Source organism: Cynocephalus volans, chromosome 6 (assembly GCF_027409185.1).
Source record: "Cynocephalus volans isolate mCynVol1 chromosome 6, mCynVol1.pri, whole genome shotgun sequence".
NCBI lineage: Eukaryota > Metazoa > Chordata > Mammalia > Dermoptera > Cynocephalidae > Cynocephalus > Cynocephalus volans.
The window spans coordinates 109,332,159-109,347,993 of record NC_084465.1 but is presented as its reverse complement, the minus strand read 5'-3'; the positions used below and the strand labels follow the sequence as shown (position 1 = coordinate 109,347,993).

Here is a 15,835-nt window from a genome sequence, read left to right as displayed (position 1 = left end):
CAATCTATTTTGATTTAAACATATTAAGTTTATAAAGGTTTATATAATTACAGCAAATGGAATGGAAGAATACCTTGGTTATTGGTTAGCCCAAGAGAATAGCATGTTCAAGCTTTATCTGTATAGTATTATATTAATATTATATTATATTATTATTGTCACAAGGAGTATGTCACTCTACAGGAATTCTATAATTAAACTAGAAAGTTTATGTGTAAAAACTAAATCAGAGTGGCATCAGCAAGGTGGGCTTATGAACAAAGCACATTGTTAAATTGATTTAAAAGCACTTTCTAAATAATAGAGAAGTCGAAAATGTTCAAACTTAAACACATCTTTTTAAAACTAGAACAAAACCAAAGCATCCCCCTACTTTGGCCTCCTCACAAATAGTGTCTGGAACGTAAGGTTTAATTTAACTGGGCAAAACCCCCTCACACACAGGAAAGAAACATGAGTCTGGTCAATTCCCGTTTTGCTCCATGTTCTGATATTCCAAGAACACAACAGGTGCCTAATAAACGCTGGTGGATCAATTAGTGGGAGCATAAAGTGCTGCAGCAACTGGCAATTAAATATCAAATTTCAAAATGCATATATCCCTCAACCCAGCGATTTCCCACGGGCAAATTTATTCTGCTGAGTCACTTACGTATATTTGCATACAGGAGCACAGACTGCCCAGGCATGTGCCACTGCAACAAAAAGCTGGAAAGGACCCCGACAGCCATCAAGAGGGGACTGAGTGAACACGTGACTCGGCCAAATGTGTGGCTTGTAAAGAAATGTTATTTCCTTTTCCTTTTGATTTGCATGTATCTAACATGGAAAGAAAATCAACATTGGTTTTTAAGTGGAGAGAACAGGATACAGAACAGTATTTACGATATGAACCCATTTAGAGAGGAAAGAAACGTATATATGTACACACATTGACGTGTGCACCCCACACACACAGCTGCATATATATTTGCATATACTTGAAATTCTTCTAGAAGGACACCCAAGAAACTATCATCAACAGCTACCTCTGGGAACAGAGGGAAGGGAGGGGAAGAATTGAAACTTTTACTGATCCTTTTATATTCTTCTAGACCATTTATTCACCTTTTTAAAAGTAACAGCACCATCATAGAAGTCACAGTGCAAGATCTTCCTCATGCAATCAACCAGATCGATTCAATGACTTCTGGTTTGAAAAGACTTTTCTAGCAATCTACAGAAAGTCATCTTAACCACAAAAAAAAAAAAAAAAAAAAAAACCACCTCATCTTCATGGGTCATGAAAAGCCTGTGGAGAATCAAGAGCAACTGGGGAGTGGAGCATACCAACCCGGTCTGACCCTGAAGGGTATCAACAAAGGTTCTGAAACAGAGACGAGACTCATAAAAAATGTAAACCTAATTTAATTTTTAAAACTTGAGATTCATTCAAACATATGGATCACAAGGCGCACACCTCTGTCGGGACCAAGTACTGCTCTACTTCCTTGCCAAGCTGGAGTAATTGCCTTCCTTCAAGTTTCCAGGCTCATTACTATCACCTCAAGCCATTTTGTTAGTGTTTTAAGCATTTTGTAGAATGCCCAGGGCAAGATTTTTATGAAACAAGCTCTACATTTCCTTTGAGTTAAATTCCATGATATCTTGACCATACCAAGCCCATAGGGGTCTTTGCCCATGCTATTCCCTCTCTCTGTGACTGCCTTCCCCCAAATCCTTGTATGGCCAGCTTTGCCACTTAGCAATTGTCAAATGTCCCCTCCTCCGAAGGGCCTTCTGTGAACATCCCTCTATCATAGTTAGACCCCACCCCAGCTCTTCCTGATATGTCTTTGCAGCACTAACTATCTGAAATACCATGAGAACACAGGCCTCCTGTCTCATTCACTGCTGTATGCCCAATGTCTAGAACAGTGGCAGCACACAGATGTTCAATTAATAATAAATGACTGAGCAAATGAATGAATGAAAAATGGTTGTGGGAATAACAAGAATCCAGTGTTTTGCAAGACCACACTGAAGTTTTCCACACTGGGAAAAAGGCACTTGATAAATACTCTCCAATGAGGAGGGCCTCCCCAAGCAAGTAATTAACTAAGAGGCTAATAAAAGGTAGACTGAGATTCTCAGAGAGAAAACTAGACAGGCAAGGGCAAAGCTCCATAAAATCTCGATTATTACCTGAGGGTTACAGGATGCCAGCCTACAGCCACCTTCCCTGGTCATCAACACCCATTTTCCAGAACTTGGCAACCTCTCCCAGAGATGAATCCCACAATTAAACTAAGGGGACACTTAAGTAGAATTTCAACTTTGTAATTGTCCAGTTCTCCTGGGGCAGTTTAAAATGAAAGAATAGAGCTTCAAAGTTGACCTCTAAAGAAAGGCATTGTCACCGGTGACACTGAACAGTCACATACGCTCCAACCAGAATAACGATGATAGTAAAATGCAGCCCTCAGTGGAAAGAGACAACAGCACTGGCCACTACAAGCTCCTTCGCTAGCTAACTGGAGTTTAACCTCCTTTATGTCTCATTAAGCTTCTCTAAGGCAACCCCAGTAAGCTAATTACACTACAAATTCAACAGCCTGCAGCCGCTTAGGGAAATGCCAGGATGAAGGTGAGTCTTGCCCAAAATTTCTCCATGTTCTTCCACACCAGTGGCTGTGTGATTTCAACCCCTAGGGGACATTAGGCAATGTCTGGAGACATATTTTGATTGTCACAACAAGGGGACATGTTACTGGTATCTAGTGGGTGGAGGCCAGGGATACTGCTAAACATCCTACAATGCACAGGACAGTCCCTACAACAAATGATCTGGCCCAAATGTCAACAGTGCCCAAGTTGAGAAATGTGCCCCACACCTACCATGCCTCCACCCCGCCACCCACGCCCCCACAATACAGCTTCTTCAAAGGCCCCGCTCAACCCTCCAGCCTTCAGGAGGTCAGCACAGGCCCACGCCTCCGCCAGAGGAGACGCCATTCCAGTTTTCCTGCCAAGCTGGGGGAAGTTTGCCCCAGGATGTTTGGGCTCTTATTATTATGCCAACCCATTTATTTTTGTAAAATGTTAAGGCAAGTTTTTATGAGCTAGAGTTTTAGTGACCATTAAGATCTGATATAGGGCCAGCCCCTGGCTCACTTGGGAGAGTGTGGTGCTGATAACACCAAGGCCACATGTTCAGATCCCCTTACCGGTCATCTTTTAAAAAAAAAGATCAGATAATAAAAGCTAGGCCTTAACTCACCGTGAAAACCTGGAGCCAACATACAAATTAGACGCTTGCTTCAAATCCCTCAGGCACCAATAATTAGTTGATCCATTCCCCTCCTGTCAACATGACTGTGCCAGAGCCAGGGTCTTTATGTCACCGAATCAGGACATCACATCGGTACTAGTCATGTCACCCAAAGGTTGTGCTTCAAAGCAGGAGATGCCAACTTAAATGTCAACAGGTCCCAAGTGGGTGCCAGAGGGAAGCAGATCAGGTATAAGAAATCACAATGAAAAAAAAGGCATCGGGACTAGCCAGTTAGCTCAGTTGGTTAGAGCACAGCCTCATAACAGCAAGGTCACGGGTTCAAATCCCCATACCCGACAGTGGCAAAAAAAAAAAAAAAAAAAAATACAACCAAAAGGCATCAGACTCTTGGCCTTAGAATTAAAGCTACAGTATGGAGGAGTGGGGACTGCAGCAAACGAGCAAGCAAGCCTGTTCTCAAGGAGACAGCCCCCACAGACCCCTACCATGTACAGATGCAGGTCCACTGTTGTCAGATCTCCCGGTTTTTCAGGAAGAGCCAGAAATCAAGATGTTTCTGTGAAATCTTCCAATCAATAAATATCGGAAACTACAGTAATTTATATAATTTAAATCAAGCCAAAGCGGCACACTGATGGGCTACATCTAACCCTCCAATTTAAAACTCATACTTCGGACACTTGAATTCTAACATTGCTTAAGCCTACTATGTATGAGTCACTGGATCCTGGGAAAAGAGATGAATGAGACCCCATTGGGACCCTTGCAAGGTAAAATATAAGCAGCCTAATGTGGAAGCTGGAAGGTTCAGTCTACCTGAGTAGACTAGACAGGTAAGTGGCTATTTCATCCTTAAACCCAGCTCAAAAGCCATTCTAGTGTTTCATTGCTTGCTTGCTTCCCTTCCTTCCTTCCACACATATTTACTGAGCTCAAAGCCATTCTAGTGCGTCTGTCTGTCCTTCCTTCCTTCATTCCACACATATTTACTGAGCACCAGGCACTGTTCTAGGTGCTGGGGTTACAGCCATAAACACACACAGGCAAAAATCCCTGCCCCTGTGGAATTGACCTTTTGAGGGAGTTTACAGAAAGTAAGCACAATAAGTAAGTCAAATGTTCATTGTATTGGAAGGCAGTTTAGTGTTATGGAGCAGGATAAGTGGGGAGCAGAGAACTGAAGTGCAGGGAAGTGGCAGGGGTCAGGAAAAGGATGTCTGGGATGACATGTGAACATGATTTGAAAGTGAGGGAACATGCCAGGCAGCAGAAACAGCAGGTGCAAAGGCCCTGAGGCAGCAGCAGGCCTGGCAGCGTGCAGACTGAGCCCTCTAGCTTCCATATTAGGCTTATATTTTACCTTGCAAGGGTCACAACGGGGTCTTGTCCATCTCTTTTTTCCCAGGATCTAGTGACTCACACACAATAAGCTTAATCAACATTTTAACTTGAGTTTCTGCAATGAGGTCAGAGAGGCAATGAGGTCAGATACTGCCAGGCCTTGTAGACTACTATATGCCCTTTGGCTTTTACCCTGAGGGAAAAAGAGAGCCACTGCAGGATTGTGGGACAGGATCTGACCTGGATCTTAACAGGATCCATCTGGCTGTTGGGCTGAAACTAGACTGCTGGGGTCACATCCAGGAATTAGCCAATAGTGGCTCAGGCCAGGAAGGCTGTGAAAAGCAGGCAGATTTAGATACATTTTGAAGGAACAGGCAACAGGATTTGCTGGCAGATCAGATACCGAATAGGAGGGGAAAACAGGAGTCATGGACGACACGGTTTTTGGCCTGAGTGTGGACAGAGCCACCCTTAACTGAGATGGGAGGGGAAAACAGGAGTCATGGACGACACGGTTTTTGGCCTGAGTGTGGACAGAGCCACCCTTAACTGAGATGGGAGGGCTGGGGGAAGAGGAGCCCCAGTTCCTCTTGGGACATGATGCGCATGGGACACCCAAATGGAGGGATCAGTTCCTAAAAGTTGAGGCCACACATGGAAAGAGATTTTTTTCATCCACCACTACGTTCCAAAGGCAAGGCGCCACCAAGACTAGGACAAACAGCTAGCTCTCAGGGGAAGGAGAACATGACCCCTAGTGACAGTCTCAGCCAAATGGGCCAGCTGAGTCTTCCTTCCACAAGACCGAAGGGCAACCCCAGGGAACCTGAATGACCTCCTGCTCTGTTCTCTCATTCTCAAAGATTCCCCTCGTCCCCTCCCCAAGCCATTTACCTTGTTACCTAGGGTGCTGTGATGTCACCATTCTGGACCTCAGATTCAACATCCATTAAAATCGGGGCGGGGGTTGTGGGGGAAAGACCCCACTTGTTCCGAGGTCTCTTCCAGCTCTAACAATTCATAAGCGGGGAAGGGGTTTGGAAGGAGGGGTGAGCTAATGGGGGAAGGAGAGAGGAAGTGGAAAGCAGCAAAGGGATGAATTCGAAAACCAACTGAGCAATTGGAGGGAAAAATTGGCTCTTCATAGACTGCTTCAAAGCCAAGGGGGAGAAGGGCTGGCCGGTTAGCTCACTGGTCAGAGCATGGTGTTCTAACACCAAGGTCAAGGGTTCAGATCCCCATACTGGCCAGCCACCATAAAAAAATTTTTAAAAAACCCACAAAGCCAAGGGGAGACATCAAGACAGGAATTAACTCCAAGGCCAAGTTTACCCCAAGAGGGATTTGTAATCGCTTGGAAAATATTCCTCTTCTCCTGCCCCTTGGCAGCTAAGTCGAATATTCAGGTTTACTGAGTTGGAGAATCTATGGTCAGAGCATCTTGGAGGCAAATATCATTCTCAGGACCAATCCACATGCCATGAACTGCGACACGTGTCTGCTGCTACTTTCTGTTCACTGCCAGCGGCAGCAGGTGTAGCCACAAAAATTAACTAGAGAATTCCAGTTGGGACGACCACTTACATTTACTGTGTACCAGCAGCAGCAACACTCTAAGTACTTGCCAAAGATTTGCTCATTCATTCCTCAAATTACCACTATTTGCTAGGTACTATGTTATCCCACGTGGGGAAACTGAAGCTCAGAAAGAAGTAACTCACCTAAGTTGCACAGCCAGGTTATGAACCCAGGGAATGTGACCACTCGTTCTGAGCCACCACACTATAGTGCTGAGTTTTCTCTACTTTTCCATATTTTCCAATTTTTCTATATGGGGCATGAAACACAGTAATAAACTTAAAAATTAACTCACAAGGAGAGGCCCAGGCCCATTTTTCCAACCTTCATTCAAACATCAGCCCCATGCCCCCCATGGAAAAAGAAAGCCAAGTGCTGGTAAACTCAGTCTCTATTTTCTATTTAGATAACAAAGTTCCTCTTCTCTCATCCCACAGCATTTGCCTGAGTGAAGGGTGATAAGTCAGCAGAACCCTCATTATGGGCCGTTTCCACATTCTGGCTTTTCTGGATATTTCCTGGGCCTCAGGGGCAGACACTGGCCCAGGAACAAAGCTCTTATAGAGTCACACGTGGGGTCAGTACCTTGATTTCTAAGCACATGACCTTGGTCATAAAAGGAGCCAGGCATGAGTGGGTGGGTAGAATCCACAGCCCAATCCCATCTCCACCAGCTGAAGAAAAAGGGAGTCCAGAGGAAGGACAAAGAAATTGAAACATATCACTTCATCTTTGGAAAGAATAACCACCACCACTATGTATCTCTGTGCCAGGTATGGTCTGAGCTGCTTACACAGATCAACTCATTTACTCTTTACAACAACCTTAGGAGGTTGGGACATTTTTGGCCCCTACCCATTTTACAGATGAAGAAACTGAGGCACAGAGAGGCAATGTGGCTTGCTCAAGGTCACACAGTTATCTGACTGCCTGGGAGGCCAGTCTTTCTCAGCCTCATGCATGCTACCTTGGAAAAACACAGAAGCCACCTGCTTTCTGTTACATGTGGGTTTTACTGCTTGAAGGTTCTTACGCCCCAGCTGTCTGCTCTCAAATTCTGGTTCCAGGGCACTTTCAGAAACTGGGGCATCCAGCAATTCTAGGAATCTAGAGGGAAGGGGCAGAGAAAGTCTGCAAGGTCAAAGACTGGAGGAGAAGGAGGGGACCTACCAGAGGTGAAAGCCATTTACCACCTTCCCCAAGCAAAACCCGTCCACCTGGCAACTTCTGTTGCAAAAAGTCCTTGGAAGGAACACAGATAGGCTTCCTGGATGCGCTTAAGCTAAACAGAGGACACCCCAAACATACTCATTAGCCATCAACTACTGGCTGCCATCAAAATATATCCTGATACTAAATCTAATTTATGATTAACTAAACTTCCCCCTCCTTAACTTAGGAGAAGAAAATAAGCAAGGAAATACTCCAAAATTCACAGCAACCCTAACCCAGATCCCCACGTGGATCCTAGCAGAAATAATCTTGCTATTACCACACCTGATACAGGAAGTAGGGAATCCACAGGTTCTCCTCTCTGTGCTAAAGAGTCCAACTGCTAATGGGCTACAATCACTCCCAGACCCTGAATGCAACACACGTGCTATTTCTAGCCCTGGAGTAAATTTTCAATCCACTGGCTTAAAAATGGTACACATGCCAAAGGTGGTTGGTTGTTCAACCAAAATAATACACCACCACCCCCCAAAATTAAAGCCGTCCAGTGGGGCCCACCAGGATGACTTTTCAACACTCCAAGTGCAGCCTTCATGGAAAGGACAATACAGGACAAGATATTTTTGGATGCTAATCACCAGCTCCTAAGAGCCATAGGTGTTTCTCCTGATTCTGAAACAAAGGGGGGAAAATGGTCAGGTCCAGATTTGCCTATTGTGTTTACCACTTATCAAGACAGCGTGACCCAGAAGTACCCTCCTGCAACAAAGAGGCAAATCGCATTACGGTGACGCTAAAGCCCAAAACACAGCGGATTAAACCACAGAAGGTGGACTCTGGAGACCCAGCCAGACTCAGCACTCCACATTTCAGGAGAAAACTTGCCAGAGTAAAACCTACAGGGCACCCCCAGAGAAGAGCCATGGGCACACCCCCGGCTACCGGGGTCCTGGGCATCCTCAGCTGCACCCCTAAGTCTGGCCCCAGTGTCAGGCAGGACATCTCAGGGGTGAGCAGCAACCTTCCTGCCCTGTTCCCCCAAACTTCCCCCGACGTTTTTAGGCAGAAAGGAAAAAGACGACAAAAATATGTAACCACAGGAGAGTAACGTGGACGTAAAATGTCGAGGGGGGAAACGACCTAATCCAATCCACGGAGAGTCCCTTTCTACAGTCTGAGCCCCTCCCCAGCTCACCCCTTTGGTAATGGGGTGTTTTTGTGAAAGGGGGACCCCAACCCACAACGGAGATGGGAGGTCAGAAGCATGAGACACCCCCCTTTCCTGTCCCCATCTCTAGCGTCCCCTTCCCCGGAAGGTTACTTTTAATTAGGGGAGGGAGCCCCAAAGTAGGAAGGCCCCCTGCCCCAGGCTCTGGCTCCTTACCCTCCCTCCCAAACCCCAGGACTGGGCCCTGCTTCCCTGCGACTGAGTCACCCAAGTTTCCCCCAGCGGCTGCACTCCCCAAGGGGCCCGGCGGCGGGCGGGGCGGGGGCTCGGGGCCCCCCAGGCCGAATGCAGCGGGGAACCGGAGCGCCCCGGGGCGGCTGCGGGCCCGGCGCTTCCCCTCGCCGGCCTCCCTCCCTCCCTCCCTCCGCCAACCCCACGCGGTCCGGGCGGCCGCCCCGAACGTACCCAGAAGGGGTCGGAGCCATCGGCTCTGCAGAAGCCCCCGAGCGCCATGCGGCCGGTGCGGCACCGGCGGGCGGCGGCGGGCAGGGGCGGCGAGCGGACGGGCCCGGCGGGCGGCGGCGGCGGCGGCTGGAAGGCAGGCGGCGGAGGCAGCCGGAGCCGCAACGCCGCCTGGTTGGCCCGCGCGTCACGGCGATGCGGTCGCCCCGCCCCGCCGCGCCCCGCCCGGGCGCCCGGTCACCTCGCGCGCCACGGCGTGGGCCGCGCTGGCCGCCTGCACCCGTGGCGCCTCGGCGGGCCCCGGCCCGGAGACCGCGGGCCACCTCTGAGGGGACAGGCCCCGGGAGGCGTTGCTCAGCCCTCCAGAAGCGGCCCGGATCTTTGTGTCCAGCCCCTGCGACCGGTTTTCAAATCCTGCTAGAACAAGGAGAAAATAACGTGAACCGAGCTCTGCACGAGCCTGCAGGGAGCCACCCACCTCTGCTGCGTTCTCATCTGATCCTGTTAGTACTCCCCTTTCTAGAAGGAAGAAAACCAGGTGCAGAGAGGTTGAGTGATTTTTTTTTTTTTCTTTTTCCCCCAGGGGCACATGGCTAATAACTGACAGGGATGGGATTTGATCCCAGGCCGCTGACACCAACAGGAAGAGGTGCATGCTTATTAATCTACCCCTTATAGATGGGGAAACTGAGGCTCAGGGAGGTGAAATGACTTGCCCAAGGTCACACAGTAAGCAAGTAGTGGAAGTGAGATTCAAACCCACAACCAGTCTGACTCCAGCACATGGCCCGAGGACTCTGATCTCCATCCCAAACAGCTGCTGTCCCCACGTGTGTGTAAAGCACTTCTTCGGCACCCTCTGAGAACCATCCAGGAAATAATCAGGTTATTGATCCTGGCCTCAGAGGTTAAAAAGCTAAGGACTAGAGGCAGAATAATAATTAACAGGCATTCACAGGTATGTGGCTTCCTAAGGCTGTGTTCTTAGAAATTTACATGTATTAACTTGTGTAATCCTCACAACCAACCCATGAGGTAAGTAACATTATTCTCATTTTCAGATGAGACTGAGGCCTAGAGAGGTAGGAGTTACTTAGATGGTAAGTGACTAAGCCACACTGCACCCAGGCAGTCTGGTTGAGAAGGAGGGAGGATCTATAATGGTAACCATTGTGCCATATAGCTCCAGACCTGTTTAATACACAGGCAGGCAGAGGCAGAGGGGCTGGAATCAGGGCAGGGAGTCTAAGCTTTCACTGTGCCGCCAGCAATGCCTTTCCTCTCTTTCTTCCTTAGTTCCCTGCCTGATGTGTGGTTTCCATTACACATGCGTGCACACACATTCACACACACAACAGCTGCACCAAATAAAACAGGAACAGTGTTTGCATATGAGACCCCTCCCAAAGGACCTAGTGCAGGAAGGAAGGAGGGAGAAATGTATGTTTTTTGTGATTTTTTTTTTTTTTTTTTTATTGGCCCAAGTCCCCTGAGGGTGAATGAGTTTTAAGGGCTAATTACTTTCAGGTGCTAATGCTTATGGTGCTGTTGCTTTGACATTTATACTCAACAAATATTTATTGAGCATCTATTATTATATGCCAGGTCTTGCTAGGAACAAGACAAAGTTGCTGCTCTTTCGGAACTTGAAGTATTTTTGTTTGTTTGTTTGTTTGTTTTAAGTGTTTTTATGGTAGGACAACAGATATGGATCAAATAATCGCATAAAGAAAAGGGTATTTACGTTCCAGTCAAGACGGTGGAATAGACGGTCCCCAGCATAATTGTCTCCCACAAATCAACGAATTTACAACTATAAAAATGTAACATCAGCCAAGCTGGGGCCGCTGGAGCTCAGGGGAGGAGGAGGAGAGACCTATAGAACTAATGAAAGCAGGAGAAACCACGATGAGAGAAAGAAAAAACTGCTCAAAGCATTTCGGGCCATGTCCACTTTAATGCTGGAGCACATGGAGCAGGAGTGGGCATAAGCCGCAGCTGTGCCCTTCAGATGGACTTACTTGGAGGTGGAAGGGGAGAAGAGGATTTTGGTGGCCCCCAGGACAGCAAGACCACTAATAGGGTTCCCGTGGACCCATACAGGAGCAAGGAGCCAGAACAGCTGAAAAATGGGAGCCGTTCAGAAGCTGGTGAGTCATCGCAAGGGACCTGCGCAGGGCCCGTCCCATAGGAAGTGTTTGGAGCACAGGCAGTGGGGGAGACAGGCCCACTGGGAGAACACTGGGACACAGCAAGGACAGCCAATCTGCCCCCCAGTCAGTGCAGGACCACTCAGAGGAGACTGGTCAGGAATGCAGAATTGCATGGGGTGCAATTTGATGAAAAAACTCAGGCCCAGATCGGAGTTTCTACACAACCCAGGTGCACCAAGTACCTGGAGAGCCGGAAGTACCTATAAGGTCAACCATTAATCCCTGAGCTGCACAAAAAGCCTTCCAAAGCAGCAATTTACTCAACCACACAGCTCCAGTACTGGTTCCCACAGGAAGTTCCTCCATGTTAGAAGTAAGCTTAGGACAAAAAGTTGGTTCCAGCCCAGGCATGCCAGCAATGCCTTGGGGCCCACCACAGGACATGAGGCATGGAGCCAGTGGCAGGACCCCCGCCCACAACCACTCACACCACCAACACCTCGGGGCCTTGCCCAAGAACCCGAAGATTAGAGCCGGGACCAGACCCCACTCCTACATCCAGGCACACCACCAATGCCTTGGGTCCCGCTTGGGGTGTGGAGCCAGGGATCGGACACTCTCCACAACCAGGCATATTGCCAGCACCAAGGAGCATGCTAAAATCATCTCCTCCATGTGAGTGGTCCACCACAGCCACCACGATATCCGTGGCTGTTGCAAAGGCGGCTAGACACCACAGCCACCATGCAGATGGTCTGCCAGCCACTGGAGGAGTGCATTGACACAAGAAGAGTCACCAGCAGAGATAAAGGAAGGAGGAGGATGTCTCTCCTCACAGAGCCCATTTCAGAGTGACAGAAGAGGCATCTGCTCTATGATAGTATTGGGGGACCTAATCATGCCCCTCAGCATTGGACAGATCATTTGGGCAGCAAATCAACAGAGTAACCTTTATTCTTTCAGAGGGAGAGAAGAAATCTAGGGTAATTAGAGGGGGTAGGAGGGAGGGAAAAGGGGATGGGGAAGGATTGGACAAGGGGCATAAAGAATAATTATGATTTGTAATAATATATATGCTGGTAATATTGATTTGATCAACATATCTCAATGTTGAAACCCCAAAATATGTATAATCGATTTTGATTCAAGGAAAAAAAAAAAAAGAAAAGAGTATTTACAAGTATGATAAGAACTGGGAAGAAAAAGTGGGCATAAGAGGGTCTAAAGAGAGTCTGACCTGCTGGGGTAGAAGTCAGGGAAGGCTTCCTGGAGGAAAGGGATTTTGAGCTGAGATACAAGTGATGAGTCTGGGTTCATGAGGTATGTGTTCCAAGCTGAGAAAGCAGTTTATGGAAGAGCCATGAAGCAGAGAAGATCATTGGAGGAAAGTGAAGACAACCTGGGTGGCAAGAATCAAGAGAAGAAAGCAGAAGGGATCCATATGGGGCAGGAGGGGTCAGAAGGGGACAGAGCTCACAGGATCTTCTCAGCCAGGGGAGGGACAATGGAGAACCACTGGTGGGTGTTAGGTAGGACAAGAGGCAGAGTCAGATATCTGATCCAAACGATTCATTCATTCTTTCAACAAATATTGAGCAAGCATTTGAAAAGATTCTCACCATCCTTAGTCATCAGGGAAATGCAAATAAAACCCTAGAGAAATACCATTACATACCTACCAGATGACTGAAAAGAAAGACTGAAAATACCAAGGGTTGCCAAAAATGTGGAATAACTGGAACTCTTACACTGTTAGTAGAAGTGTAAATTGGTTCAACCACTTTGGAAAACTAGTTTGGAAAATTTCTACTAAAGCTAGACATAAAACTATACAATGACATAGCAATTCCACTCCTCCCCAAGAGAAGGAAATACTGTCCACCAAAAAACATCTACAAAAAGATGTTCATAACATCAACCATATATATGAATCCCACAAAACATAATGAGCAAAAGAAGCCAGACACAAAAGAGCACATTTTTCACAGTCCCATGTATATGATGTTCAAGAATAGGCAAAACTAATATATGTTGATCAAAGTCAGAATAATGGTTATTGTTGGGGGTTATTGACCAGGAAGGAATCTGCTGGGGAGATAAAAATAACTTGATCTGGTGGTAGTTACATGGTTTTTTATATACATTTATATACATACATACACAACTTTATATGTATATATTTTTAAATTCATTGAGCTGGACACTTAAGGTGGTTGTAGTTTGCTCTATGAAAGTTATACCTCAGTTAAAACTTTTAAAATAGAAAATAAAAGAAAAAGATAAAAAATATTTATTGAAGGCCTACCATGTGCCAGATGCTATATTAGATGCTATAGACCCAAAAACAAAGATCCCTGCCCTTGTGAGAAGGAAGTGAGTGATAGACCAAATAAGGAAATCCAGGAGCAGAAACTGGGGGGATGAGGTAACTCACCCCAGATCCACAGCTGGGATGTGGTGGGGACAAGGCTCAACTCAGCTCTTAACCACCAACCCTCTCCATGCGACTTTCAGCCACAGACTCACTATTCCCTTTACCTTCTCTCTAAGCCCCTTCCTCTCCATCTGGGGCTCTTATACAGTAACAAATACCCTTGGACCAAGAGGCTCTGGGCCCTGCACCAAACCCACTCAACTGACAAAGTAATTTGTAATTAAAATGCAGGATTTGGATTTCAAACAGCAGCATCATGGTAAAGTGTGAGTTGGGTAAATAGTATAAAGAATTCCAGAGAGATCCTTTTTTATTTCCTGAAGTTATAGCACCCTGTTCCCATTTGTTTATTTTGCAGTACTTAACACTACTTGTAATCATTCATTCATTTATTTGCTCCATACAACCTCTGCAGCCAGACTGGAAGCTTAAGCTTCTGCTGTCTCTCACCCGGGCCCCTGCACCTGCCTGCTCCTTGGTCTCCCCATCCCTTGTCTCTCCCTACTGCAATCAGAACCCCTCACAGCAGCCAGAGGGGTCCTATGAATGCAAGAATGTTACATCCTGAATAAAGTCTCCAATGGCCTCCTATTGTGCTTCGTATAAGGTCCTACTGGAAATGATTCAGCAATTCCACTTGTAGGTATATACCCAAAACAAGTGAAAGCAGGGACTCGAATAGGTCTTTGTGCAACCCCGTGTTCATAGCAGCATTATTCACAACAGCCAAAAGGTGGAAGCAACCCAAGCATCCACCGATGGATGAATGAATAAACAAAATGTGGTCTATACACACAACGGAATATTATTCAGCCTTAAAAAGGAGAGAAATTCTGACACATGCTACAATACAGATGAACACTGAAGACGCTATGTTAAGCAAAACAGGCCAGTCACGAAAGGACAGATATTGTATGAGTCCACTTATATGAGGTCCCTAGGAGAGTAATATTCATAGACACGGAAAGTAGAATGGCAGTTACCAGGGTCTGGAGGTAGGAGGAATGCAGAGTTAGTGTTTAATTGCTACAGAGTTTCAGCCGAGGAAAATGAAAAGTTCTGGAGATGGATGGTGATGGAGTTTGGATGTGTTGTCCCCTCCAAAACTCATGTGGAAATTTGATCCCCAATGTGGCAGTGCTGGAAACTGATTGAGTCATGGGGGCGGATCCCTCATGAATGGATTAATGCTGTCCCTGGGGGAAGAGGGATTAATGGCTGAGTTCTCGCTCTATTAGTTCCCGCGAGAGCTCTTTGCTTAAAAAGACCCTGGCACCTTCTCTCTCTCTCTCTCTTGCTTCCTCTCGCCATGTGATCTGCTTGTACCCACCGGATGCACCACTTTCCACCATGAGTAGAAGCAGCCTGAGGCCTGTGCCAGATGCAGCTGTCCCAGAATTGTAAGCCAAATAAACCTCTCTTCTTTATAAATTGCCCAGTCTCAGGTAATTCTGTTATAGCAACACAAAACGGGCTAAAACAGATGGTGATGATGGTTGCATAACAGTGTGAATGCACTTAATGCCACAGAACTGTACACTACAAAATGGTTAAAATGGTAAATTTTATGTATATTTGACCACAATTAAAAAAAATAATAAAGGAACCAAAATAGAGTGGTAAAGAAAAGAATTTTTCAGGGCCCTTGTCCTCTGCCTGTCTCCCTGACGTCATCTTGTCCTTCTCTCCCTTAGTCACTGTGCTGAAGCCACACTGATTGCTTTCTGTTCTTGAACACACACCAAGCTCGTTCCCACCTCCAAACCTTTAGCTCTGCTGGTCCCTGTGCCTGGAACCCTCTGTCCCAGATCTTCAAGTAGCCCATGCCACTGCATTGCTCTAATGTCAGCTCAAATGCCACCTCCTCAGAGAGGGGGACCTCCCTAATTCATCTACCCAGAGTAGACACCACCCCCCTATCTCATCGCCTACTTTATTTTTTTCATAGTGCCTAACGCTGTCTGAAATTGTTTAACTTCCCTGTCTCTCCTGCTAGAATGAGAGCAGTAACAAATTCAATGAGCAAATATTTATCGAGTGTCAAGGCAGTACTGGACAGGAGTTAACAAACTACCATCAACCGCCTGTGTTTATAAATAAAGTTTTATTGGAACACAGCCATGCCCACTTGTTATGGATGTTTTATGGCTGCTTTCATGCTGCAATGGCAGAGCTGAGCTGTGGCAACAGAGACTGCATGGCCTGCAAAGCCTAAAATATTTACTCCCTTGGTCTTTACAGAGAAAGTT

The 15,835-nt window shown here is 46.6% G+C and overlaps 1 protein-coding gene across 4 annotated transcripts in view; it reads right to left on the bottom strand.

Annotated features, from left to right (window-relative positions):
- ABCC1 (ATP binding cassette subfamily C member 1 (ABCC1 blood group)) overlaps positions 1–9,109 on the bottom strand; it is a 131,679-nt gene extending 122,570 nt beyond the window's left edge. For all 4 annotated transcript variants that reach the window (XM_063098694.1, XM_063098695.1, XM_063098696.1 and 1 more), the window contains exon 1: positions 9,003–9,109. In XM_063098694.1, the coding sequence (XP_062954764.1) occupies positions 9,003–9,050 (48 nt within the window). In that variant the 5' untranslated portion in view covers positions 9,051–9,109. The remainder of the gene's footprint in view (positions 1–9,002) is intronic.
- Between the last annotated feature and the right edge of the window lie 6,726 nt (positions 9,110–15,835).